This window comes from Budorcas taxicolor, chromosome 10 (genome assembly GCF_023091745.1).
Source record: "Budorcas taxicolor isolate Tak-1 chromosome 10, Takin1.1, whole genome shotgun sequence".
Lineage (NCBI taxonomy): Eukaryota > Metazoa > Chordata > Mammalia > Artiodactyla > Bovidae > Budorcas > Budorcas taxicolor.
Genome location: NC_068919.1, coordinates 58,634,085 through 58,660,381, shown reverse-complemented (window position 1 = coordinate 58,660,381; position 26,297 = coordinate 58,634,085). Strand labels below are relative to the sequence as shown.

General features: G+C 38.0%; 1 protein-coding gene across 1 annotated transcript in view; it reads right to left on the bottom strand.

Annotated features, from left to right (window-relative positions):
• ATP8B4 (ATPase phospholipid transporting 8B4 (putative)) overlaps positions 1 to 26,297 on the bottom strand; it is a 284,625-nt gene that overhangs the window by 117,159 nt on the left and 141,169 nt on the right. Inside the window, exons 9-11 of the mRNA XM_052647369.1 lie at positions 24,515 to 24,587; positions 16,374 to 16,444; positions 11,322 to 11,404 (exon numbers count right to left, since the gene is read on the bottom strand). Coding sequence (XP_052503329.1) covers positions 11,322 to 11,404; positions 16,374 to 16,444; positions 24,515 to 24,587 — 227 coding nt within the window. The remainder of the gene's footprint in view (positions 1 to 11,321; positions 11,405 to 16,373; positions 16,445 to 24,514; positions 24,588 to 26,297) is intronic.

Below are 26,297 nucleotides of genomic sequence, written 5' to 3'. Positions count from 1 at the left end.
CAAACCTACATAACAGCAACCAGTTTTCACATGGCCTGATCACTCCTAAGCAACCAGATTGCTAAAGATAATAGATGTTGCTTGAAAAAAACAAAACAAACAAAACCCTGAAAGGAATAAGAGACTCTAAGGGCTTAGGCTGCTTTTCCAAATCCATCTACCTTTCCCCAGAATCACTGAAATATTGCTGCCAAAACATCCCAACTGGGACACACACTGGCTTCTTCCCAGACATCTACTGCTAACTGTGAGTGTGCTGGCAGAAGGATTTGGATGAGGCTAAATAATCCACACAAAGTCACTTTTTATATGAACAGGAATGGCTAAGTCCTCATTTGCTCCTATTATAGCATATCACAGATACTCAAAAGTAAGTGAAAATTGATTTCAACTAGCCCAAGTTATTTAGACAACTCCATTGTGGAAGAGGAGACTTTTTCTAAACTCTAAGAATTCAACATCTTTTTTTTGTTGACCAATAATTAACATTCCCAAATTTTACCGAACCTTGAATTAGGCATCACCAGCAAAACCTACATAAAATAATGGGTCCATAGCAACCTTTAAAGCTTATTCCAGATTTAAGACTCAATTTCTCCAGCTTCAAACTTGGCCACTAAAAAAAAAAAATGTGCTTTGGGCAAAAACAACAAGATACACAGTCTCTGCCAACAGGAATATAAAAAACAGGCTCATTTGATCATTTTTATTGTTGCAAGCAAAGACTGACATTGAAGCAAATATAGCCTTGAACATGCTGGCTGGCTCCTCCCTGGCCCCAGGGCTCATCCATTTCTGGCCTGACACCATGGGTGTGGTTCTAGACAGGAACAGACAGTAAGGCCAAGGGGCTATGCCTCAGTTTTTGGAGGCCCAGCACCAATTCAGTCATTCTGGAAGAGTATGAGCCCAGTGGTTTAAGTTCATACTAAATACAGGGCCTAGTGAAAATAAAGTAGAATGAACAAAGCCAAGCTACTTTTTTTTTAATCTTTAGAAGTGCTCAGCTTCCCTCTTTTAGTCCTGTTAGCACAAAACACAAACTTCCCCATGTCTTTTCTTCCTCTTTCCAAAAGGGATAAACAGGTTCCTTGGAGCACTGTATTCACTTCTGTATCCCCATAACCTATCATATTACCTATATAATAGGAACTTAATAAATATTTGTTGGAGAGATGGATGGAAAGATGACTTCAAGAGAGAAATGGGAAGGTGATGTGGGTATCTGAGCAGATCTAATATGAATGAAAGATGTGGTGGTATATTTCCATGGTAACAATGATAAAGGGGATTGGAAGACCTAACGGTCTAGCCACAGTGGGCCACTTAAGTTGACCTAACTCTGAAGGGATACAAATAGATCTGAGAACACTGAAAATAAAGGAGGCAACTTCAAGCACATGAGAAGCAAGCAAAAATATATCCCTGCCACAAAGCACAATAAGGATTAGAGAAAAACTGTAGGACCCTGCTTCCCTTAGCTAACTGAGTCATAGAGTAAGTGGCAGGCAACAGTTTGACAATGGATGAGAAAACAGTTTAGAAAAAAGAGCATTGTTTCTCACATAGTTATTCACAGAACACACGTACAGAGAACAAAATCATCTTTAATGAGCAATAAAACTGGGGAGAAAATCATGTCAATTATGAAGTATAAATATAATGAAACTAGTCAGTCACAGTTGTTTGCTTCTCTGAAAAAAACAGATGTGAAAGCAGATAGCAGTTCATCCAGTTTGCAATCACACAGAAATACTCGAGGCTCGTACCAAACAAAATCTACAAGGTTTCACTCTGAACCCTCTTGGCATTCTAAATTTAGTCAGCTGGATTGTTAGTTAATTAACAACCTACTAACGTTCTCAAACTAGTGTTCCACTGTAGAGTGGAAATCTATAGTTTATCATGAAAATGGAACTCAGTGTCCCATATTTCAAGATTTTCCCAGAGTACTTGACTTTATTTCTTTATGTATATTATTACTGTTAGCAATGCTTCTTGATTATCTGCACTGCAACTCTTCTCGAAGACAATTAGCTATTGAATTAAGACTTCGTTGCTGTTCACGAGTGCTCTAGCCAAGTGCTTATTAGAGTTTAGAAGACTGCCCTCTACTGTTGCCCTGATGATCGTGATAAACATTTTTTTCTTAGAAAAATGTCACCTTCCCATTTTCTAAAACCTCATTACTCTTCAACCGTAAGCCTCAGCTACCCATCATCATCACTATAATGGCCACATCAACACCAGCAGTAAAGAAAAAAGTTATTTTCTTCACAAGGCTTCTGTGTCACACACAGTCACATCAGCTCTGCTACTGAGCTGTGCTTCTATCCAGGTGAATGAGAAACTGACCTGGTAAGTTTAAAAAGTCACAAGATTCTAACAAAGACTTTGTGTGTTTGGATTTTTTTCAACCAAAAAGAGATCCTTGTTTTTCTGTGTTTTAATTACACACATGCTCTTCTTTAGTAAGGACCACAAAAATACACAAAGATTCCTTAAATAAAGAGTCAACCTTTCCCTGCTTCACAACTCAGTATTAACAGTCATACAAAATATGTAAACTTGTCACTGTTGCAAAAAAACAGATCTTAGTCCAGTAACAATATGCAAAAGATTCTTAAACATATTTGGACAATTTACATCCGGGGCTTTCCCCAAGGCATAAGACTGACCAGTTTACAAATGTATAATTGAAACTATTTCCAGTTATTTATAAAAACTTGTCAATTCCTAAAAGACTTCAAAATGAAAAATCAAGATCCACTCTATTTTTATACTTTTTATAATATTAGGCCAAGTTATATATCATTTTTTATACAATTCAACAGACTACATATCAATTTTTCTGATGTTTGAAATGTATAAAAATATTTATATGAGAACTTTTCAAATAAATGGATTTACCTACCAAAACCCAACTCCGTTGTGCGTGTATTGGTTTCTATGTTTGGCCAGCTCTTCTATAAACTCTTGTCAGGGATCCTGACATTCAAGATCACTGAGAACTTTGCTACTTTTTAAAAAACATGGTGATGTCATCTGGGTCCTGGATGGACTTGATCTCCGGAATTTAATTTTGCATTTTCAGGTTTAAAGTATTCTTAAATTAAAATCTTCCCCTGATCAGGAGCTAAGCGGTCATGCTGATTCCCCTGACTCTCCAATGCTGCCTTTTTGTTTGCAATTTAGAGCCTCTCACGTAAGGCTTTGCCAATAGTCCTAGGTTCATATTCTACTTCTTCCACTTAGTAACCATGTGACCTTGGGGAACTTATTCAATTTATCTGGGTCTCAGTTTCCTTGCCCATAAATTGGAAGTAATAGCAATCTCTTCTTCCTGGGGCTGTAAGGATTTAATAAAATAAAATGTGCAACTACTCAGCATGGTGCCTGGTACATAGTGACTACTTGTTCACGTGTCAACATCACGGGTAGGCGTGGGAACTTTATAACTTTTATCTAATTAAAGGTTTCTTTGAGGATGAGTTCTTGTTCAAATCTGTCTTCTCCCAGGGCTATAAGTCTTATGAAGGCAAGGCCTGGGTCTGACTTGTTAACCACTGTATCTCGGGGCTTAGCAAATCCCTTGGCTTTGTGTTAAAATACACATTTAGTAAGTAAATGAACAGGTGACTGAGTGAATGGATAAAAGAAAAAAAAAAAAAAGCAAGCAAGGAAGCTCAGGCCGTGCCTTAAGAGGCCACCAACAAGTTACTGTCCTTGCATTTAAGAGCAAAAGTGGGGAGGCAGGAAGACTTACAAGAGACATCCTAAGGCCCTACCCACCTCAGTTTTGACGCTTGCTGTTGTCCCCAGGTTGGAGGTCCCAATGTGGACTTCTTGGGTTAGGATAGGGAAACTCGGGTATTCAGTTATTTAGAAGATATGATATGCCATTTTGATACAGGACTAAAACTGTAGTTTGGTACTAAAGATAGTGTATGACACAAATGGCAGAAAGTGAAGAAGAACTAAAGGGCCTCTTGATGAAAATGAAAGAGGAGAGTGAAAAAGTTGGCTTAAAGCTAAACATTCAGAAATCTAAGATCATGGTATCTGGTCCCATCACTTCATGGCAAATAGATGGAGAAATAGTGGAAACAGTTGCTGACTTTATTTTTCTGGGCTCCAAAATCACTGCCAATGGTGACTGCAGCCATGAAATTAAAAGACGCTTACTCCTTGGAAGGAAAGTTATGACCAACCTAGACAGCATATTAAAAATCAGAGACATTATTTTGCCAACAAAGGTCCATCTAGTTAAGGCTATGGTTTTTCCACTGGTCATGTATGGATGTGAGAGTTGGACTATAAAGAAAGCTGAGCACCAAAGAATTGATGCTTTTGAACTGTGGTGTTGGAGGAGACTCTTGAGAGTTCCTTGGACTTCAAGGAGATCCAACCAGTCCATCCTAGAGGAGATCATTAGATGTTCTCCTGGGTGTTCACTGAAAGGACTGATGTTGAAGCTGAAACTCCAATACTTTGGGCACCTGATGCAAAGAGCTGCCTCATTGGAAAAGACCCTGATGCTGGGAAAGAGTGAGGGCAGGAGGAGAAGGGGACGGCTGAGGATGAGATGGCTGGATGGCATCACTGACTCGATGGACGTGAGTCTGAGTGAACTCCGGGAGTTGGTGATGGACAGGGAGGACTGGCGTGCTGCACTTCATGGAGTCGCAAAGAGTTGGACATGACTGAGCGACTGAACTGAACTGACACAAATCTCAGGAGAAAAAAATACATGGTAACTAGAAGCAAAACCAAGATCTTACTCAGATTTGCCCAGATATCACAAGCCAAAAGATACACACAGCAAACACAGGAAGGGCATGCCTCACACATCTGTCTCCTCTATTAGACCTTGCCATAGCCAGGCAGGGCACTTCCAAATGTACACAATGCTGACATCATACTTTTAATTTAAGCTAAAGGATACAATGTGTGCTGTGTGCTCAGTAGTTCAGTCCTCTTTAACTCTTTTGTGACCCTATGGACTGTAACCCACCAGGCAAGAATGGGATTTCCCAGGCAAGAATACTGGAATGGTTGCCATTTCCTCCTCCAGGGGATCCTTCTGACCCAGGGATCAAACTCATGTCTCCTGCATCTCCTGCATTGGCAGGTGGATTCTTTACCACTTAACCATCTGGGAAACCTAAGGGATGCAATATCTGGTTTTAATTCGCACAACTGAAAGAAAGTTTTTTTACCCCCGAGAAGAAAACTTGAAATCTATTGATATCCCATTATGACAAAGGTTAACAGAAGAGACCTAAAAGAGGGGATAGAAAAAGAATGGAGGAGAAGTATCAAAAGAATCTTGATAGTACATGTGAAGATATGTTGTAATTCTACATACTTTGTGTTGCAACTTGTCTTTAAAGGTGCTTAATGATAAATTTTTTCTTCCAAGGAGTAAGCGTCTTATAATTTCAGGGCTGCAGTCACCATCTGCAGTGATTTTGGAGCACAAAAAAATAAAGTCTGATCCTATTTCCACTGTTTCCCCATCTATTTCCCATGAAGTGATGGGACCGGATGCCATGATCTTCATTTTCTGAATGTTGAGTTTTAAGCCAACTTTTTCACTCTCCTCTTTCACTTTCATCGAGAGGATTTTTAGTTCCTCTTCACTTTCTGCTGTAAGGGTGGTGTCATCTGCATATCTGAGGTTATTGATATTTCTCCAGGCAATCTTGATTCCAGCTTGTACTTCTTCCAGCCCAGTGTTTCTCATGAGGTACTCTGCATATAAGTTAAATAAGCAAGGTGACAATATACAGCCTTGACATACTCCTTTCCCTATTTGGAACCAGCCTGTTGTTCCATGTCCAGTTCTAACTGTTGCTTCCTGACCTGCATATAGGTTTCTCAAGAGGCAGGTTAGGTGCTCCAGTATTCCCATCTCTTTCAGAATTTTCCACAGTTTATTGTGATCCACACAGTCAAAGGCTTTGGCATAGTCAATAAACCAGAAATAGATGTTTTACTGGAACTCTCTTGCTTTTTCAATGATCCAGCAGATGTTGGCAATTTGATCTCTGGTTCCTCTGCCTTTTCTAAAACCAGCTTGAACATCAGGGAGTTCACGGTTCACGTATTGCTGAAGCCTGGCTTGGAGAATTTTGAGCATTACTTTACTAGCGTGTGAGATGAGTGCAATTGTGCGGTAGTTTGAGCATTCTTTGGCATTGCCTTTCTTTGGGATTGGAATAAAAACTGACCTTTTCCAGTTCTATGGCCACTGCTGAGTTTTCCAAACTTGCTGGCATATTGAGTGCAGCACTTTCATAGCATCATCTTTCAGGATTTGAAATAGCTCTACTGGAATTCCATCACCTCCACTAGCTTTGTTCGTAGTGATGGTTTCTAAGGCCCCCTGACTTCACAGTCCAGGATGTCTGGCTCTAGGTGAGTGATCACACCATCATGATTATCTTGGTCATGAAGATCTTTTTTGTATAGTTCTTCTGTGTATTCTTGCCACCTCTTCTTAATATCTTCTCCTTGTTTTAGGTCCATACCATTTCTGTCCTTTATCGAGCCCGTGTCTGCATGAAATGTTCCCTTGGCATCTCTAATTTTCTTGACGAGATCTCTAGTCTTTCCCATTCTGTTCTTTTCCTCTATTTCTTTGCATTGATCGCTGAAGAAGGCTTTCTTATCTCTTCTTGCTATTCTTTGGAACTCTGCATTCAGATGCTTGTATCTTTCCTTTTCTCCTTGGCTTTTTGCTTCTCTTCTTTCACAGCTATTTGTAAGGCCTCCTCAGACAGCCATTTTGCTTTTTTGCATTTCTTTTCCATGGCAATGGTCTTGATCCCTGTCTCCTGTACAATGTCATGAACCTCCGTCCATAGTTCATCAGGCACTCTATCTATCAGATCTAGTCCCTTAAATCTATTTCTCATTTCCACTGTATAATCATAAGGGATTTGATTTAGGTCATACCTGAGTGGTCTAGTGGTTTTCCCTGTTTTCTTCAATTTAAGTCTGAATTTGGCCATAAGGAGTTCATGATGTGAGCCACAGTCAGCTCCTGGTCTTGTTTTTGTTGACTTACTCCTTGGAAGAAAAGTTATGACCAACCTAGATAGCATACTGAAAAGCAGAGACATTACTTTGCCAACAAAGGTCCGTCTAGTCAAGGCTATGGTTTTTCCAGTGGTCGTATATGGATGTGAGAGTTGGACTGTGAAGAAAGCTGAGCGCCAAAGAATTGATGCTTTTGAACTGTGGTGCTGGAGAAGACTCTTGAGAGTCCCTTGGACTGCAAGGAGATCCAACCAGTCCATTCTGAAGGAGATCAACCCTGGGATTTCTTTGGAGGGAATGATGCTGAAGCTGAAACTCCAGTACTTTGGCCAGCTCATGCGAAGAGTTGACTCATTGGAAAAGACTGATGCTGGGAGGGATTGGGGGCAGGAGGAGAAGGGGATGACAGAGGATGAGATGGCTGGATGGCATCACGGACTTGATGGATGTGAGTCTGAGTGAACTCCGGGAGTTGGTGATGGACAGGGAGGCCTGGTGTGCTGCGATTCATGGGGTCACAAAGAGTTGGACACGACTGAGCGCCTGAACTGAATGATAAACTTGATGTGATATGTCATGCACGCTCAGTTGTGTCCAACCCTTTGCGACTCCATGAACTGTAGCCCGCCAGGCTCCTCTGTCCATGGAATTTTCCAGGCAAAAATACTAGAGTGGGTAGCCATTTCCTCATCCAGGGGATCTTTCTGACCCAGGGACTGAATCCACATCTGCTGTGTCTTTTGCACTGGGAGGCAGATTCTTTACCACCATGCCACCATAAACTTAATAAACTAATAATTTCAAGAGAGTGATGGAAATAGAAAAGATTTTAAAATAATAGAAAAAAAGAGAATTCAGATAGAGGAGAAAGTAAACTATTAAAAACAAAGACTTGAAAGAGAAAGATGCAAAGAGAATAGTTAGAAATAATGCAAAAAGGGAGGAAAGAAAAACGATGGCTAGGGTCATGAGAGAAATGTGTGGATATAGTAGAAGTATTGTTGTGTGAACATGTATGTCTCAGAGGTAGGGAAAGAATGAAATTAAAACTAAGGCTTAAAAAGAAGGAAAGGAAGGAAAAGTTGAAGGCTATAAGAAAGCAAAAGCAACTGCGGGAAAGATTTGGCGTTTGTTAACTATTCCAACTCTTTCAAAGACTTTTCCACATATTGTCTTTAAATTTGTCTGCTAAGAGGGGGGATTAATTTTTATATTCTACCAAAAAAAATAAAAATTGATAAAAAAAATCTATAAAATTTATTTCCCCTTAATCCCTCTATTCATTTTTCAGATGTTTTCTTGGAAATAGGAAATCACATTTTAATATGGCTAAACCCATAGAACATCCTATTGCCCTGAATGTTATGGTAGATTGAAATTCAACCCAAGATTTAAGAAGAAAAAGTAAATTTAGCAGAGATCTGATATTTAGCTCAGAAGTGTACCTGCCTCATAAATTTGGCATTACATGTTCTCTGAAAAGTGATCACAGTTTATGTATAAATGAGAGAAAATACAGGTCTGTGTTGCCTTTATTGGCAAAAACTATTATATATTAGAGGTTTTGTGAATTATCTATGCTATTCGAAGCAAATGCAAACTACAACTATTAAGTAATAATTATGAATACACTTTCAAAGTAAATTTTATTAAGTATTAATAAAGATTTTATCTATGTATATATATTCATCCACATACACACACACACACACACAGAGACAAGTCCTTTAACCTCTCTGGACCTGTTATTCCATCTGTGATAAAAGAATTATTTTAGGTGAAGAAGTATTTTCTGCTTTAGCCCAAGCAGCACCACTTGTACACAGCAGCACCACTTGTATTAGCTTAAATTTCGGACTTCTGTGTTCAACTGTTTTGTTTGGAGGAAAGATTCTGAGGAAAGTCATTATAAAACCACCACAGCAGATGGTCCCTTTCCCAGCCACTGCCCTCCAAGAGAAGGGCACCCAGCACTCTTGCTTTGTCTTACAAGTTCCCATCATGAAGCCTCTTCTTCACCCATCATTTCATACTCCACCCTCAGCCCCTTACCTTAGGCCCCTCCTTTGCTCTGCCATGTCTTTTCAGGGCCTGAGGCTGATCCTGTCCCCCACTCTCTGGACCTGTGACCATTTATTCATGCATTAATCAAGGATTTGTTGATCAATCACTCTGTACCATGCTTTTTTCCAGGGACTTGGCATTTATCAGTGACCAAAACAGAGATCCCTGTTCGGCTCACACTGAAGCAGGTAGACACAGACAATAAATAACAACCAGAAAATAAGCACTTTGTAGAGTATGCCAGATGGTGATAAGTGCTATGAGAAAAAAGAAAAAGTCAAGCAGGCCAGGAAGGATTGAGAGGGGTATGAGGAGTCATGTTGAGAAGGCAGATTCTTGGCCCCATTCCTGCAGTTTCAAGTAAGAAATCTACCTAATCCAGCGTGTCCCTTTATACAGAATCCTGGAATTGACCTCTGGTCACAGGGTGTGGTAGAGACAGCACTCAACTCAACTCCATACTCATTTCCCTCCTTGCATTTAGGTCAGGCCCATGTGACTCGTGCTGGCCAATGAAACATGAGAGGAAGAGCAGTTAAAAGTTAGCTTGTCTCTTTCATCGCATCCTTACTCTGATGTGCTCACCTTAAGGGCCATTAGTCTAGGCATCAAAGCTACAAGATGAAGAAGGCCATCCAACCTGCATCAGATGTGACATGAGGAAGAAATAAACTTCTACTGTTTATGCCACTATGATTTCAGGGTTGTTTGTAACTAAATCACAGCACAGGCTATCTGGGCCAGTATCTATGAAAGAAAACGAGCTGGCAATTATAACATAATTTTCTGCTTTTTAACAGTAAAGTAAGCAAGAAGTCATGAATTTTTACCTCCTCATAGATTAACAGAGGTGTAAAGGTACACTTCTGCCAGGAAAGAAATGAGTAAATTACATTTAGGTTGCACTTTTAAGACTCTATGAATATTCTGTGATGTGTTTTAAGCAAGTATTTTGATTCATGAACACAATTTACTTTTTGGATTTACATAACAGTAAAATTTCATTGAAAAAATTACTTAGTAGAGAATGTGTAATTTATTTTAATCTAATCAAAATATGTCTTGGGCCATTCAGTTTCCTGGCTATTCCCCTGACTTAAATCTCAAACTGGAGGAATATTTTTTTTCTGTAAACATTTGTTACAATGGCACTCATTTAAGAAAGATTAAAATATTAACAGTATCCAGATGGAGTCTACAAGCAAATGCAAAGCACAAGCAACAGGAGCTCTAAGTTGTGCCCTGAGAAACTTTAAAATGTAAAGCTGCCTGTGCTCTAACTCACAGGATCATGCTTGTCCATATTTTCCTTTAGTAGACTCCAAAGAAAACATTTAGAAAGATAGGCTCAAACTCATAAATATGGGTTAATAAATAAAACAAATCTGTATGGAAATATTGATATCCAAGTCCAGATACATAGGTGTATAAAGCAAGAGACCATTGAGGGGTGCCAGGAAGACCCCAAAGGTTCTCCAACCACTTATCAGGATGCCCGAAGTCCTACCATTAATTATTTTTCCTTTGACTAGAAGAATTTTGCTACTCTGTGACAGCTTTGACAGGAAAGAACAAGACACAGATGGAGCAGAATAGGCAGGGGAGACCATGCTGAGGAGCATGGGACTGGGTTGAATGATGTGAAGATGGTGATAACAAAACCCTGGTCTAAAATAAAGGCCAATAGTAGACAACTGATTAATAAATTATAATATTCTTCTTGAACACCTACTACCTTTATGATATTATACCAGACACTCTGAAAGACACAGAAATATATGAGGCAGAGTTGCTGTCTTCATCAAGTCTGTAGTCTGGGGTTTGGTCTTTGTTATGGAGCCAGAGAATGCATGGCTAGTTAGAGCTAGAAATAGGAGTGTGGTCTGTTACTCATCCTCAGCAAGTCTGTATGAGGCTCCAGGGAGACCCAGGTCAGGCAAATGAAGGGTATTACGGGACCAGAGGGAACAAGGTCTAGAGAAGAGAAAACAAGGATGAAAGGAACAATGAACTGATACAGCCATTCTCTTGGTAAACACTTTTACCCTGGAGCATGAGAAGAGATCACAGGCTTTGATGCTTGGAGAATTTTATGTCCTTCCACCAAATAAAAAGAAACATAAATTGAATTTCATATAATTATTTTGATACATGGCTTTGTTACAAAAGCTTTTTGGTTTTGAGGTCTTTCTTTTTCAGTTTTAAACACTTACCATCAAACTTCGCAAGTCTGCTAATATCTGCTCCAAGTTCTGAGGTAACTGAGAGCGCCTGGCGCACTTTAAGGTTTGTTTCCCTGTGAAATTAATTGACATGACATGAACTTTTAAATGAAATAGCCCAACAGTATCTTACACAAAGCAATCAGGGGCATTTCTGCAATTTTAGCACATGCATAATCCAACACAAGAGATTCAAGAAACTCCCTCTGGATTGTCATTCACACCTCCCACACTATCTCGGGAAAGTGGACACATCTTTGCAGACTCCTAAGAGTTAGCATTTCATCCACGGCACATCTCTGTAACAACAGTGATCTGTTTGGCTATTTAGAAAAACAGAAGATGTATTAATAACAAGTATGGTTGCATTTGAACATTCTTAGACATCACGCAAGAGTTACAAAACACATTAGGAATGGGAACACAGATGCCAGTTAAAGGAGGTCAGTATCACTCCAGAATCTGGTATCTATGCAGAAGTTTTACTGGTAAATTTCACAGTAGCTGAAATTCAAATGGGAAAAGGAATACAGCTTTCTTTTTCTTGAAGAATCAAGCCAAGAATCCCATACATCTAGAATCATAAAACTAGACAGGGACTAGGTAGATCACAAGGAGCTGGTCATCTTCTTCCAAACAATACCATGTATACACTGGTGATGGCAGTCTGGTATTCATGAGATGACCAGCAGTGAAGGGTCTATGGCCATCACTTAAGTCTCCTGTTTAAGGAGTTTGTCATGTCAGTTTCCTCACTGAGTTCAACCAAATTCTCTTCTACCATAGCTTAAGAGCATCTGTCAGAGTTCAGTCTTTATGGAAATGTTTAGTAGTAGGTTCAGTAGTAGTGGGTCAACAAATATCGATTGAATACATACCACAGTCACCCATGAAACTCAGTGCAGCCCTGAAGGTTACTGTCCTCTTGAGGAAAACAAGTGGTAGGTAAAAAAGCAAACATCACCTTTTGGAAGTGCATGCCAAACCATGAAAAACTGAATTTAGAGAACTGAGCAGATACCTACGACTTCATTTAATCTAAACTTCTCCATGATTAAGTTTCACAATGATATCATGGCAATAAGAACTGAATCCAAGGAATGCCCATTAGTCAAACAGCTTTCTGCAGAAAACATTAAGCTGAATGTATAATTGATAACTTTATTCAAAAGTCATTTAGATCTTATTGATCTAAATCTACAAATTCTAGGAGGCAGAGATGAGTATAGACAGTCAAAAATAACTTCATAATTGAGGCAGAAACTGAGTTGGGCTTGATGGAAAAGAGTGAGACAGTGGTGTTGAGATTAAAGGACAAATGTTTGCCCTGTAAATGACTTCAAATAATTTAAACAGTCACACCAACTGGACCAGATAGCTCTCATTCCTCAGCCTCCTCTATTCCACATTCCTCTATTCCACATATGCTGTCACTCATCAAAGTTCATCACCATGTTAATTTATTTCCTCAGGATTCTAATATCTCACTTCCATATTCAGATGTGGAAACTAAAGAGGAAGAATAATCACACACAGGCCTCACTGATAAAATTTTTTTTTCAAAAAAACTCATTTTTTTTCTCAAACAATATTTTTTAATCTGTAAGATAACCACAAATGACAATATAAAATAGCACATGCATAAAAGATCTGAATAGACACTTCAATAAAGAAGAAATACAGTGATAAAAAAAAATTTCACTATCATTTCTCACAAGGGAAATGCAAATTAAAACCATAATGAGATACTACTACATGCCTACTATCTAAAAAATACTACTACTACATGCCTACTATCTGAACTATCTGAAGTTAAAAAGATCGATCATACCAGGATAGACAGTCACTGAAAATCTCATATACTAATGGTGACATCTAAAACGGTACAGTCACTTTGGTCAATATCTTGATAAATTTCAAAATGATTTTCAATATAAGAAACAATACAGAAAGATCCTTTTTACCTTTTAGTCAACTTCTCCTATGGTACCATCTCACGAAACTGTATCACAATATCACAACGAGGATGCTGACATTAACAGTCAAGATATGGAACACTTCAATCCACACAAGGATTCCTCTGGGCTCCATTTATGGACATACTACCTTCTCTGCCTCCTCCAACCCATCTTAAACTCCTGGCAATCCCTAATCTGTTATCCATTTCTCTAATTTCATAGAAATGTTACATAAATAAAATAATACAGTATGTGACCTTCTGATATTTACTTTTTTCATTCAATATGATTCTGTGAAGATTCATTCAGGTTACTGCATTTATCAAGAGATAGTTCACTCCTCTTTATTGCTCAGTAATATTCCACAATATGGATATACTACAGTTTGTGCAACCATTTGCCTGATGATGGACATGTAAGTTGTTTCTATTTGGAGATATTAAAAATAAAGCTGCCCTAAATGTTTGTATACAAGTTTTTGTGTAAGGGTAAGTCATTTCTCTGGGATAAATGCCAGGTAATGAAACTGCTGGATTATACAGGAGCTACATGTTTAGCTTTTTAAGAAACTGCCACACTGTTTTCCAGAGTGATTGTAGCATTTATATTCTCATCAGCAATGTGTGAGTGATTTGGTTTCTCAACATTCTTGCCAGCATTTGGAGTTCTCACTAGTTTTTATTTTGGTTATTCTGATAGGATAAGTGGGAAGTGATACATCATTGTTGTTTTAATATCCCAATGGCTAAAGTTGTTGAGCATCTTCTCATGTACTTATTTGCCATCTGTAAGTTATCTTTGGTGAACTGTCCTTTAATATCATTTGCCAATTTTCTAATTGGATTATTTTTACTGTGGAGTTTTTAATATTTTTCATATATTCAATATATGAGTCCTTTGTCAGATATATAGGTTGCAAGTATTTTCTCCTAGTCTGTAACTTTTATTTTCATACTCTTAACAGTCTTTTGCACAGAAAAAAAAAAAAATTAACATGACCAAGTCCAGTTTGTCAAATGTTCCTTTTGTGCATTATGCTTTTTGGATCAAATCTAAGAGCTCTTTGACTAGCCTTAAATCTTCAAGACTATCTACTATGTTTTTTCTAAAGGTTTTATAGTTTTATGTTTTATATTTGAATTGTTTCCTTAACAATTACAGGACTACTCAAACTATTTCATACTGGATGAGTTTTGACTGTTTTTCAATCAAGTAGTCCATTTACTCTAGGTTGTTAATGTGTATAGAGTTATACATAGTATCTACATATCTTTTTGATGACTTCAGGATCTATTATAATACTCCCTGGTTCATTCATGATATTGTTAACTTGTATCTTTTTTTTTCCTTTCCCAGTCTTAAAATTTGTCTATTTTACTGATGTTTTCAAAGAACTAACTCTTTGTTTCTTTTTCTACATTCTTTTTCTATTTTCAAATTCATTGATTTTTTTTTCTCTTTGCTCCTTCCTTCTACTTGTTTTGGTTTATTTTGCTATTTTCTAGGCTATGAATGGAAGATGTGATAATTGGTTTGAGGCTTTTTTCCTCTTTTCAAGTGTATACACGTATAGCTATAAATTTTCCTCTTAGCACTATTTTAGCTTCTGCCAAACCAAGGGTAGGATCACATAGGCTGATCTCTATTTGGATACCTCAGTACAGCAATGATTTAGAAGGCAGTGGTTAAAACCATGGGCTTTTTTGTCAGACTGCCAGGTATGAGTCCTGGTTTCATTCGTTAGAAGTTTGGGACAAATTCTTTAGTCTCTCCAAGCTTTCGTTTCCTTGCCTATACAATAGGGCTTATAGTACCTATGTCAGGGTTAAATGATAGAATCTATCTCAAGCACATGCTTTAAAATGTAAGTGTTCAATATATGTTTTTATGTCAGACTAACTGAATCCATTGAAACAAAATTACTATATGGTCTATAACTAAATTCCAAAATAGCGTCTCTGACAGAACTGCATTCTACTTCCTTGCTCTCTTCTCTCTCTACATCCTCACTTGACCCAGTTCCAAAAGTTGCCTTATAAAGTAACACCAGTTCTTTCTTCAAGCGATCTTGATTGCCATTCCTCTCATTTTCCTTAGAAAAGCACTTGAAATTAAAAACAAATAAACAAAGAGACCCTTCCAGGGAATCTCAGTGAAGAATCCCTATGTAAACTATATATAACTCACATATATAGTTAGCTCATTGTTTCTGAAATAAATTCAAGAAAAAAGACAGTTTTCACAAGATCTGCAAAGTAACTAGCAAATGGACTAAACGAGATTTCCCTGATGGTCCAGTGGCTAAGACTTCACCTTCCAACGCAGGAGGTGCAGATTCAATCTCTGGTCAGGGGCTAAGATCCCACGTGCCTCACAGCCAAAACACCAACACATAAAACAGAAGAAGTATTGTAATAAATTCAGTAAAAACTTTGAAAATGGTCCACATCAAAAAAAAAAAAAATTCTTAATGGACTTTGCAATTTAACAGTCTTATTTCTTCCAAGAATATAAAATGAAGGGTTTTTTAGATTTTTTGATTGAGGTATAGTTGATTTACAATGTTTCAGGTGTACAGCAAAGTCATTCAATATACACATATATTCTTTTTCAGATTCTTTTCCATTACAGGTTATTATATTTAATATAGTTCCCTGTATTATACAATAGATTCCTGCTATTTATCTGTTTTATATATAACAGTGTATGTACCTGTTAATCTCAAATCCCTAATTTTCCCCTTTGGTAATCATAAGTGTGTCTTTATCTGTTTTGAACTAAATTCCTTTGTATCAATTTAGATTCCACATTTATGACACTTGTCATAAATGTCATATATGACATTTGTCTTTCTCTGAGTGACTTCACTCAGTATGATAATCTCGAGGTCCATCCGTGTTGCTGCAAATGGCATTATTTCATTCTTTTTAATGATTAATATTCCATGGTATGCACACACACATACACACACACATTGCATCTAAGATTAAGGTTTAAGATTTAAGTTAGGCCTGGTTTCTAAAGCTATTGCTCTTAAATAAATTGAAAACCAATCTAAACAATTATTTGAATTGTAATAACTTACCCATCAAGCTCAGCAGTTTCAATATAACAGAGACCATGTGGCTCACTACTTGATAGGAGAAGGAGATCAGCCTATTTTGAAAAACCATGATAAAGAATATTTGAGGGGGGAAGATTGGTTGAATGCCTTCAACACTATATCACCCATCCATTACTAATGAGTCAGCAGAGCCTTAGAAAAAAAGTGAGACATGAAGTCTTGCTCCACCTCTCTGACATATGCCCTGAATCAAAACCACCTTCCTTGTTCCTGCTTTGCACTCTCTTGGCCATCCGAACATAAGCAAGGGCAGGATATAGCATATAAATTAACAATCACTTTATTTTTTAATAGAAATATATAAAGTTTTTATATATTCCTATATAAAATTTATATCTTTTATAGAAATATATAAAATTCCATTTTCTTGCTTTGACAATTGTGCATGGAAAATATAAAATGTTCTCCAATAAGTAAGATAATTGGAAATACTTATATGCACACACTTTAATTCTTCAGTTATCAGTTAAGAGCAGAGGGCAGGCAAAGAAATGGGGAAAGACAAAAGTGAAGGAGCATGAGAAAGTTGAAAACAATAGAAAAAAATGAGAGGCAAGAAAAGAGAAAAGGATTAAAGGAAAAACAAACTTGAAAAGATAAACAGGATGACAGGAAGGTTCAAGAGGGAGGGGACATATGTGTACCTATGGCTAATTCATGTTGATGTGTGGCAGAAATCAAACTAATACTATAAAGCAACCATCTTTCAATTAAAAATGAATAATTTTTTTAAAAGACAAACAAAAAAAGAAAAAGATGGTGGTGTATAAGAAAAGGGAAAGAGAAGAAAAGCAGAAATTAAGCAAGAAGGCTGGATAGAATAGAAAACACGGTAAAAACAGAAAACATTCAGAGACGAGGAGCTGGTCTAGGACAGAGATAAATTATTCTCTTGGTGCTTTGGAAATGACTGAGCATGATTCAGTTTTAGAATTCTGGTAGCCTTCTACATTGGGAAATTGTTTATTTGAAATTTCAAAATTAATTTAAAATAAAGGTTTTTATGAAATTCTTAAGAATTCGAATATCTACAAAGAAGTGACTAAAATTATAGCAATTTATTTTGACATATTAGCCTAACAATTTTTTACCTCTAAATGTATGACTGGCATTCCAAAACTGTCCATTTTTCTTACCTTTGGTTTTTAAATATTAGAAATATCCCATTATCAAAGCCTGGAGGTTAAATTCAGAATCAAACTACTCATTTTATTCTCTCAAGTGTTTAAATTTTCAACTCAAAAACAGGCCAGGTTTAGCTGCATGTATGGGGGAATAGTTTTGTCTAAGTCATAACAAAACAGAAAAACAACTCAGTGACAAACCCCTAACAAAATAAACAGGTTTGTACTATTAAGGCTCTTCAACTCTGGATGAAAAAGTCACAGACGTCTGTCAAGGCAGAAATTATTTACTTTCTGACTTCTCACAACATGACCAAAGCAAACTCACTCTGAAGAGGACATGTGAAGAGTATATGCCAGTTATAAGCCAACATTTTTAAAGTGAAAAAGTGTTATGAAAATGTACCTTGATTTTATTTCTCACATTTACAATGAATAAAGGCATAAGGCACAACAGCAGTAGAGCTTCACACTCTTTGGCCTATGGTTCTCCTCCCTGACTTTAACAGGATCATTTTAAACAAAAGCCAGAATTCTCTAATTGCTACCATCTGTGACTGAAAAATAGTTATGAAGTTTAGAGAAAGATAACCATTTGTACCTACGGTTGCTTTTCTTCAAAATTCTGCCTAGTAAGAACTATCAAATGTTACTGCGTAATTTTGAGCTCAGCTGCCTTAACACATATTTTCAGTAAATAAGAAGAGGGACTGTTGGCCACAGTTGGCTCAGAACATGTGACTGAGGCACCACTGCCACCTGGTGACTGGATTCTCTCCTGAGCAGTGACTCAACCTCCTAGAGGCAGAAAGTGTCAACCTCACAGGTTCTGGGCTAACTCTTACTGCTCTCTCTCCCTTGGGAAGCTGGGACTTCTATCTTCCCTTCATCTACCTTCCCTGCCTCCTCCTGTCACCTCCATTGTCAACTTTTTCTATGTCCTCTGAACCTTCCTCCTGTTTTCCCACTGCCTAATCCCTGCCCTGCCTCCCCTCACTCTTCCTCGGTTCTCCCAGCCCAACTGCTGAGTTTTGGTATTTCCTTTTGCTAACTTCTCTCTTCAAGTGTTGTTCATTCATTGTAGCTGAAGAGGGTATGTGAACGAGCAGTGGCCAGCTAAGTCGCCATCATGCCACCCTGCTTCCACACACACTCGGTAGTCCTTTTGGAAAGGACAGGCAGGAGAGCTGCAGGAACAGCCTTGTTAGCACTGGATTGCCCTCTGCCCTTTGGAGCAGGGAGTGGGGCGACACATGGGTGGTCTGAGGGCACAACAAGCCCCAACATTCTGTCAGTCTCAGGTCAGTCTTCCTTAAGCTGATCCCTTCAATATCTCTCAGGGACCCAATTCCTAGTCGATCCAGAAACTTGTGTTTGAGTTGGAGGTGTTTATAATACCAATAGCCAAAATTTGGTGAGTTCTTACTATGTGTCTGGCACTATTCTATATAGCCTAGACTTAATGCAGTATTTTATTTAACTCAAAGAAATCCTAAATGTATATCTTGTTGCTGTCTCTACTCTACAGATGAGTAAAGCGAGGCCCAAATAGGTTCAGGTACTTGTTTGAGGCCACAAAGTAGGGCACTAGGGTGTGAATCTAGGCAATTCAAGGCCTATACTGCCAGGAGTACTAAATTGAGTGAAAACTTCTTTCCCTCAAGGATTTTATAGTTTAGTAAAGACAGAACATGATAAGGGTTCTAAGTATCTTATTAACAAAGTGCTATGGGAGGAATGCAAGTGAGAAAGGGGTATATCTGACTGGTAGCTAAGGAAGGGCTTCATGGAAGAGTCCAGATGGAATGGAGGGCAGCTCCCTGCAGGCAGAGGTGTTAGCAGGAATGATGTACAATAACAGAAAGTGTGATTACTGGAACTCACAGTGGGACCAGGCAGCAGTTAATTCCAACCATACCCATCTTCCTTAGACTCTTATTTGTACTGGGTTGGCCAAAAAGTTAGTTTAGGTTTCCAAGTGATGTTATAGAAAAGCTTGAACAAACTTTTTGGCCAACCCAATACTTTCTTCTGTCAATTCTTCGTTCCTTTTCCCCGTGCCCTCCCAGGAAAGACTCAACTATCTCTCTTAAGAATTGAGGATTGTTTTTAACACAGTGTCTCTTCACCCACCTTCCAAAGGTAACGAAAAGCCCAAGCAGCAGCTTCACGGAGACCTGAAACAAATATACCAGCCAGAGGACTTTTGAAAAGAATCTGTGGAACATCTGTAAGTTCTAAGAGCCAATGGCACTAGACTCCTAGATTTATTAGGCATAATTAATGTTTGTTGAATTAAAGAGCCAATGAAGCTAAACCTCAAGCAATCATATAACATCTAAAAGCTGCGCAGCTAAGGGCTAACAAAACATTCACATAATTGTATCACTTTATTCTCTCAACAGTCTCATTGAGGGATAATGTTGTTCCTACTGTGTGGATAAGAAACCTGGGAAGGTCATTTCCAGCCTGACAAGCACTAGATGAACTAAATTAACTCACATAATGCCCGTAGCAAGTCATGGTGAAAGCTTCATCACAGAACCCAGGGCTCTAAGAGCTTTAAAGCCATACCCATGACCATATGGAGCTTAAAGGGCAAAGCTAGAACTAGAACTCAGAACTCTGACCCTAAAATGCATACTCTTTCTTCTGGTTGGCTACAGAATGACCGGAATACAACTATAAATAACAAACAGCATTTTGCTTTGCTAGTGTTCAAAAATCAAAACTACAATGGTGAAAGAATATTGGGATTTGATTCATAACCAAATGGAAAGATGAATTTGTAGAATTAACTGAAACATATTTGGATCTCCCTTCATTTTTTAAAGCCATTCTCAAACATGGAATTCTTCTTTATCATCTACAAAATTATCTCTTCTTTTATTCTTTTATAATCCAAAAATAAAAATCCAAAATGGCTCATGTGGTATGAATAACTTATGGAAAAATATGTTGATATGGACAAAAATCAGAATGAAGTCATAAAAATGAAAATGTGCAAGACGAAAGTTATTATTTTTCTTTAAAATTTAAGTTTCAGATCCATTGTTCAGATCCAAATGTTCAAATGCATATTGAACATATCACATTTTTTTAAAGAGGAAGATTTATTTCAGCCATTAGAGTAAAACAAGTAACTCTGAAGTTATAAAAGTTAAAATAACTGAAAAGGCAATTCAACCACAAAATGGCCCCCCTAAAAGGATATCCTTTAAAAGATGCTGAACAAACACTGGATGAGATGCCCTGATGACGGGTCCAGAGAGAGACAAAACCTGTCCGTGATCAGGACTGGAGTTTAAGTCAAACTAGTCCTTTCATTTCTTAAGGTGAAATTTTCAGTTTCTGTAGCAGAAGAATGCCTTTGTTCTAAAGCAAAAATTTACTGTTACACAAAGGCCATTTTGTGCAGGGGATGGAAGGGGAGCTTTTCCCAAATAAGCTAAACGACTAAATTCATGTGAAATTCAAATATGCTCATGTCCAGGAAAAGGTTTATTTCTACCACCAGATAAGAAGAGCAAAACAGGAAAATAGCACTGTGGTCAATTAAAGGAGGAAGGTAGGCATGGTTTCCAGGGACCAGGGTCTACCAGTATCGGGAACTACTCTGCAGTGTGGTTTTCTCACACTGTTTACTTGGTTCATCTAACACAAGTTAGTCTCACTGTGATAACTGAATTATGCTCTCCATTTTTTCTTGGCCCTAAAATAAAAATAGGAGCTCTGGAAATTCAGTCCAGAAGTGTTTTAGATTTTTTAAGGTAAAGGGCAGTAAGGATTCCTTATCTGGAAAACAGAGGTGAGTAACTCTTAACAGGCCAGCTAACTGGTCATCTCAGACAAGCTCCTTTCCTTGCTTAAAGTGACTTAAGTTAGAAATTCTAAGTTTGACAGTTAGAGGCTATGCATTAGAATTGGGAGCAGCACTTCTAGCATCCAAGCCTAGAGGCTCTGACTCTGGAAGCCCAGGCTCAAGGTAATTAGGACAGGTCTTCTAATGGAGGCAGGAGCTGCATATGGTAGTGGTAAAGAGTGGGGTTAAAACCCAGATGGAGTTTAACTCCTAACCCTCCTATTTACAAGCTATCTGATGGCACTGTACCTCTATTTTCTTATCTGCAAAATGGGAACAATAATAGTACATAACCTGCTGTCATTGGGCTAATGTGAGGATTAAATGAGTTAGGCTGTATAAAGAGCTTGTAATATTATCTGATATGTGGCATGTAGTCAATAAAGGCTAGCTATGATTTTTCATGATCTTCATGATCTGGTTTCCCAGGCTCTACCTCAGTGCAGTAACTCAGAAGTGAGTCTCTTTTAGAGACCTGTGATTGTTGCTCGCCACATGTAAGCTCTCTGATAGCCTCTAAGAGCTGATGCCAGGGAGTGGGAAGGTATATTAGCACTTCTAAGTGATTATAGCAGTTCACCCATAGAAACATTTATTTGTCCCTGAAAACAGCTTCATAGGTGCTGAGTAGCTGCACATGGAAAACTTTTGAACAAAGTGACCTAATCAAGAGGCACTGAAATGTTCTGGCATTTGGAGGACCCCCTCACTTATCCAAAGACTAAAGCAACAGAGCTATAATGGCAGGAGTCAGACAGACATGACTGGAAATTAGAAAAATATCATCTGCTACTGACCAAGCAGTTGCAGACCAGGCTTTAGGTCTGTGGCCGGAGTGGGCTTGCTAATACTTCGCTCCAGATAGACAGATTATCCAGCCATAGATGAAGCTCTCTGGAAGATCGAAACTACCCAGACCCTCCCATCACCCCCACCATGGGGATTTACTCCTATAAAATGAATGCTGTGACCAAGCAGGGCAGAGTGTTCTCTCTGTACACAGACAGAGCCTGAAGAGAAAGGGAAGGAAGGAGGTGCCAGGTCATGCACACCTGTTACTGCCCCACACTTGACAATCAGAGAAGTCACTCCTGGGAAAGAGGGGAGCAAGCAAGGGGGTGCAAGATGGTCAGTGTTATTTTGTTGCTGTCCCTCCAAGTGAAAGCAAGAACAACAGGACCTAGGGAAGGGTTGGGAATAATTAAGGATTTCTGCCCCATCACATGACCACAATGAAAAGGCTACATCTGCACTGTCCAATAAGGAAGCCACAAGTCACACGTGGCTATTTAAATCTAAATTAATTAAAATTAAATAGAATTTAACTTTCAGTTCCTCAGTTGCATAACCACATTACCAGGATTCCATATCCACAAGGTGCTTCTGACTGTTCTATACTTGGACAGCACATAGAACATCTTCTTCACTGCAGAAAGTTCTACTGGACAGTACTGGGACACATGGATCACTGACTTCATGGGAACTCATCTAAATGTGGATTCATTTTAAACCAGTGCTAACGATGTGTTTGTGGAACTGGTTTCCTGCCATGTGATGCCTGCACTTATACTTGACTCCATGCTTCATTCCACAGAAAGGTTTGCAATAACAAGCAGCGTGTATACTATAACACAGAAAATACAACTAAACTAAAAACAAAGACCAATGAAAGTGCAAGTTAGAATAGTAAGGCTTTAGAAGGCAAGTTGGAGCACAGATACAATATGGGGTCAGAGAAATAAGCACTTCTCTACTTAAAGTGTGAATTTTTTTTCTTTTTTTGACTTTTAAAGAACAGAAATTTATCTCTGATAGTTCCAGAGGCTGGGAATTCCAAGATCAAGACACTCACTAGAGGATGTCTTCATCCAGTGACAGCCATCTTCTTTCTGTGTCCCCATGTAGCAGAAAGGGTGAGGGGATTCTCCGTTGTCTCCTCTCTAAGTGTGCTAATCCTACTTTTTTTTACTTTATTTACTTTTAATTGAAGAATCATTGCTTTACAGTATTGTGTTGGTTTTTGCCAAACAACATGAATCAGCCATAGGTACAGATGTGTGCCCTCCCTCTTGAAACTGCCCCCCACCTCCCTCCTCATCCCACCCCTCTAGGTTGTTACAGAGCCCCTGTTTGACTTCCCTGAGTCATACAGCAAATTCCCGTGAACTTTTTTTGAATGTCCTATTCACTGACTAGTTGCCTTAGCATGGGTTGCTCTCGAGAATCACTATACACAGAAAATGACTTAATGAAAGAAAACTGCTTCTGAAAGTGACTATTTAAGAATCTCAACTGAGTTGTTCTTATAAATAGATCTTGGGGCTGTTTATTTTATCCTGTGGGAAAATGTCTCAGATTTAATGAAGAACATAACTTGATAAATAAAATGATATTAACACAAAAATTTTCCTGACTAATCTAATATACATTTGACATAAAGACTATATAGAATTTTTAATCCTGTTCTGAATAGCTTTTATTTTAGCCTTGCATTTAATATGATCTATAGTTAGTCACATATTTTAGTCTGAGTTGATCCCTTGAATTTTATTAAGGGAACTGTAACCCAGGAATTTTGAAAACATAAATTATAGTGCATTTGAAAGAAAGTAAAACCTCAAAAATAGCATTTAGTGAGAACATTCAATCAACATTTTCTGATTGGGATTATTCAGGAGAGAGCATTCATTTTCCTCTTTCTCTAGCTAGTCTTTTCTCCTAAAATCCTGCAAATTAACAGCATTAATTCCATTGTTAGGGGACAGTATTCCAACTACGCAGGAATAAACTATTTTTAAAGTATTCTGGAGCATTTTAAAAGCTGTTATTACATCAAATGATTTTAAATCTTTTTATCTATTAGTTTAAAAGACCCCAAAGAAAATAACAAGGTGACAATCACTCAGTCTTGTCTGAGTTATCATGTTATTGAAAGTAAGTAATCAATATGTCCTTAAAAGTATCTTAAAATTGAGACATTTTAATAATGCTTCTTGGTATTCTCTCCTTGGTTATGCTAAATTATTACAGATTTGCTGAATCTGCAAGTGTAAATAGTTTAGTACATATACTATTTTAACCTGAGATAAATTCTTTAAACAATACGAAATACTCACAGCAACAAATTGGTTATTTTCTAATTTAATGATGTCTCCCACTTTGACGTTCATCCATTTTTCATTCTGCAGTCTAAGAACAAAAACAAAATTAATTTTTTTTTTCAGGAATAGAGAAAAGAATCAAGAAAATGTATTCACAATACAGCATCAAGAAGCAAGTAAGACTTTTTTCCTAGAATGCTCAGTTCAAAGAGCCTTGCATAACAAAGTCGTTTACCTGAGTGATATGGGAACTAGAGAGAGGTCAAAAGAGGTCAAGTGATTTGCCCAAAGACCCAGTGAGTTAGTTATCTCTAGGGCTAGACTCAAAATGCCTAACCCTTGGTGCGTCCTCTTCCCACCACTCCATGGTGCCAGCTTTATACAGCAGCTATTAACTCTTACTTGCAGAACATTCAAAAACAAAAAAGCTCAGGGGGAAGGAAAGGAATAAATTTAGTCATTAATATTCTTTTCAAACTCTATGTTAATATAAAAACATCACAGCTGTTGTCTCAGAAGTCTGTTTAACTGGAGGCAATATATGAAGGACACAGAGGCAAGGGAGAGTAGTCCAGGGCAACAGCTAGAATGCAAGAGGAAAAGAATAAAAATTCTGGAAAGGACAAGAGCAGCAATCAATGACCAAAAAAAAAAAAAAACTGAACAAGAAAGACCACCTACAAATCTCTTTGGACTATGGCCAAAGGACAGGCTTGGTGGCATTCTAACAGCTAGGATGAACAGCTCAGAAGTGAGAACATGGTCAAGATGTTACACTGTTTCCTTTGAGGTTCATGTATATAATGGAGTCCCAAGTCTACCTTCACGAAGTTCAAAGCGGTTTATGACAAAAAGCTGTTGTGTCCCGTTGGTCAGGCCCCTCTCAACAAGTTAGGCAGACAGCCCATCTGGAAACACCACCCATGAGTATCCATGATGCTCTTTCTGAAGTTCTCTGAAATGTAAACCAACTTTGTTTTCTGAGTTAGAAACCTTCATCACACCCCCTTCCCAGCAATTTCTTCTAGGAGAGAAGGCTGTGACAAGAAGGGCAGGTTTCCCAACAAGTTAAGCTGGACAGGTTAATTTCATTGTTAAGTTTTTGAAAAACAACCTAATATACTTGTTTTATAGGCTGGAAAACAGTTTTAAATATTTATACAACTGTGAAATATGCCTCACACTATCTACCCTGCTGGGTCATTTGGCTTAAACACTCAAAGAATTTCTCTTTAATACAGCTCCAAGTACATGTTGTTCTGGAAAGTTTTCAATTTAAGCATTTTCATCTCTAGCCAGAATTCATTCATTTTTCCAATACCATACTTTTCTGTACTTTATCTAGGTTGATGACAATGAGAGAACCTAGGAAGCCTTTAAATCTCATTTTATTTCTTTTTACAGGTATGAATATATTATGTGTTGGTCTGTTTCTCCTGGGGTATCTACTTTCAGGCATTAGTGACATTTCTCAGGGAACAGTATCTCAGAAAAAATAAAACCAAGACAGAGACCGTGTCTTTATTTATGGAAACTGCACTGCTACTGAATTTCCCTGAAGTCTCTACTGAAAGTTCCTCTGCATCAAGAAGATGCCGAGAAGACACTAACTCTCATTTGCAAGCTCTTATTCCTCCTACCTGTATACTCTAAGCTCTAGGAAGGACCACATCCTACCTCATTAACCCAAATGGAAAAGTCAACCCAAGTTAAAAGGAAACTCTATAGGATCCCTTACACATTTCAAAACATACACTTGAGAGTTAAGTAACAACACAGGTAAGTAACAACAGCCACT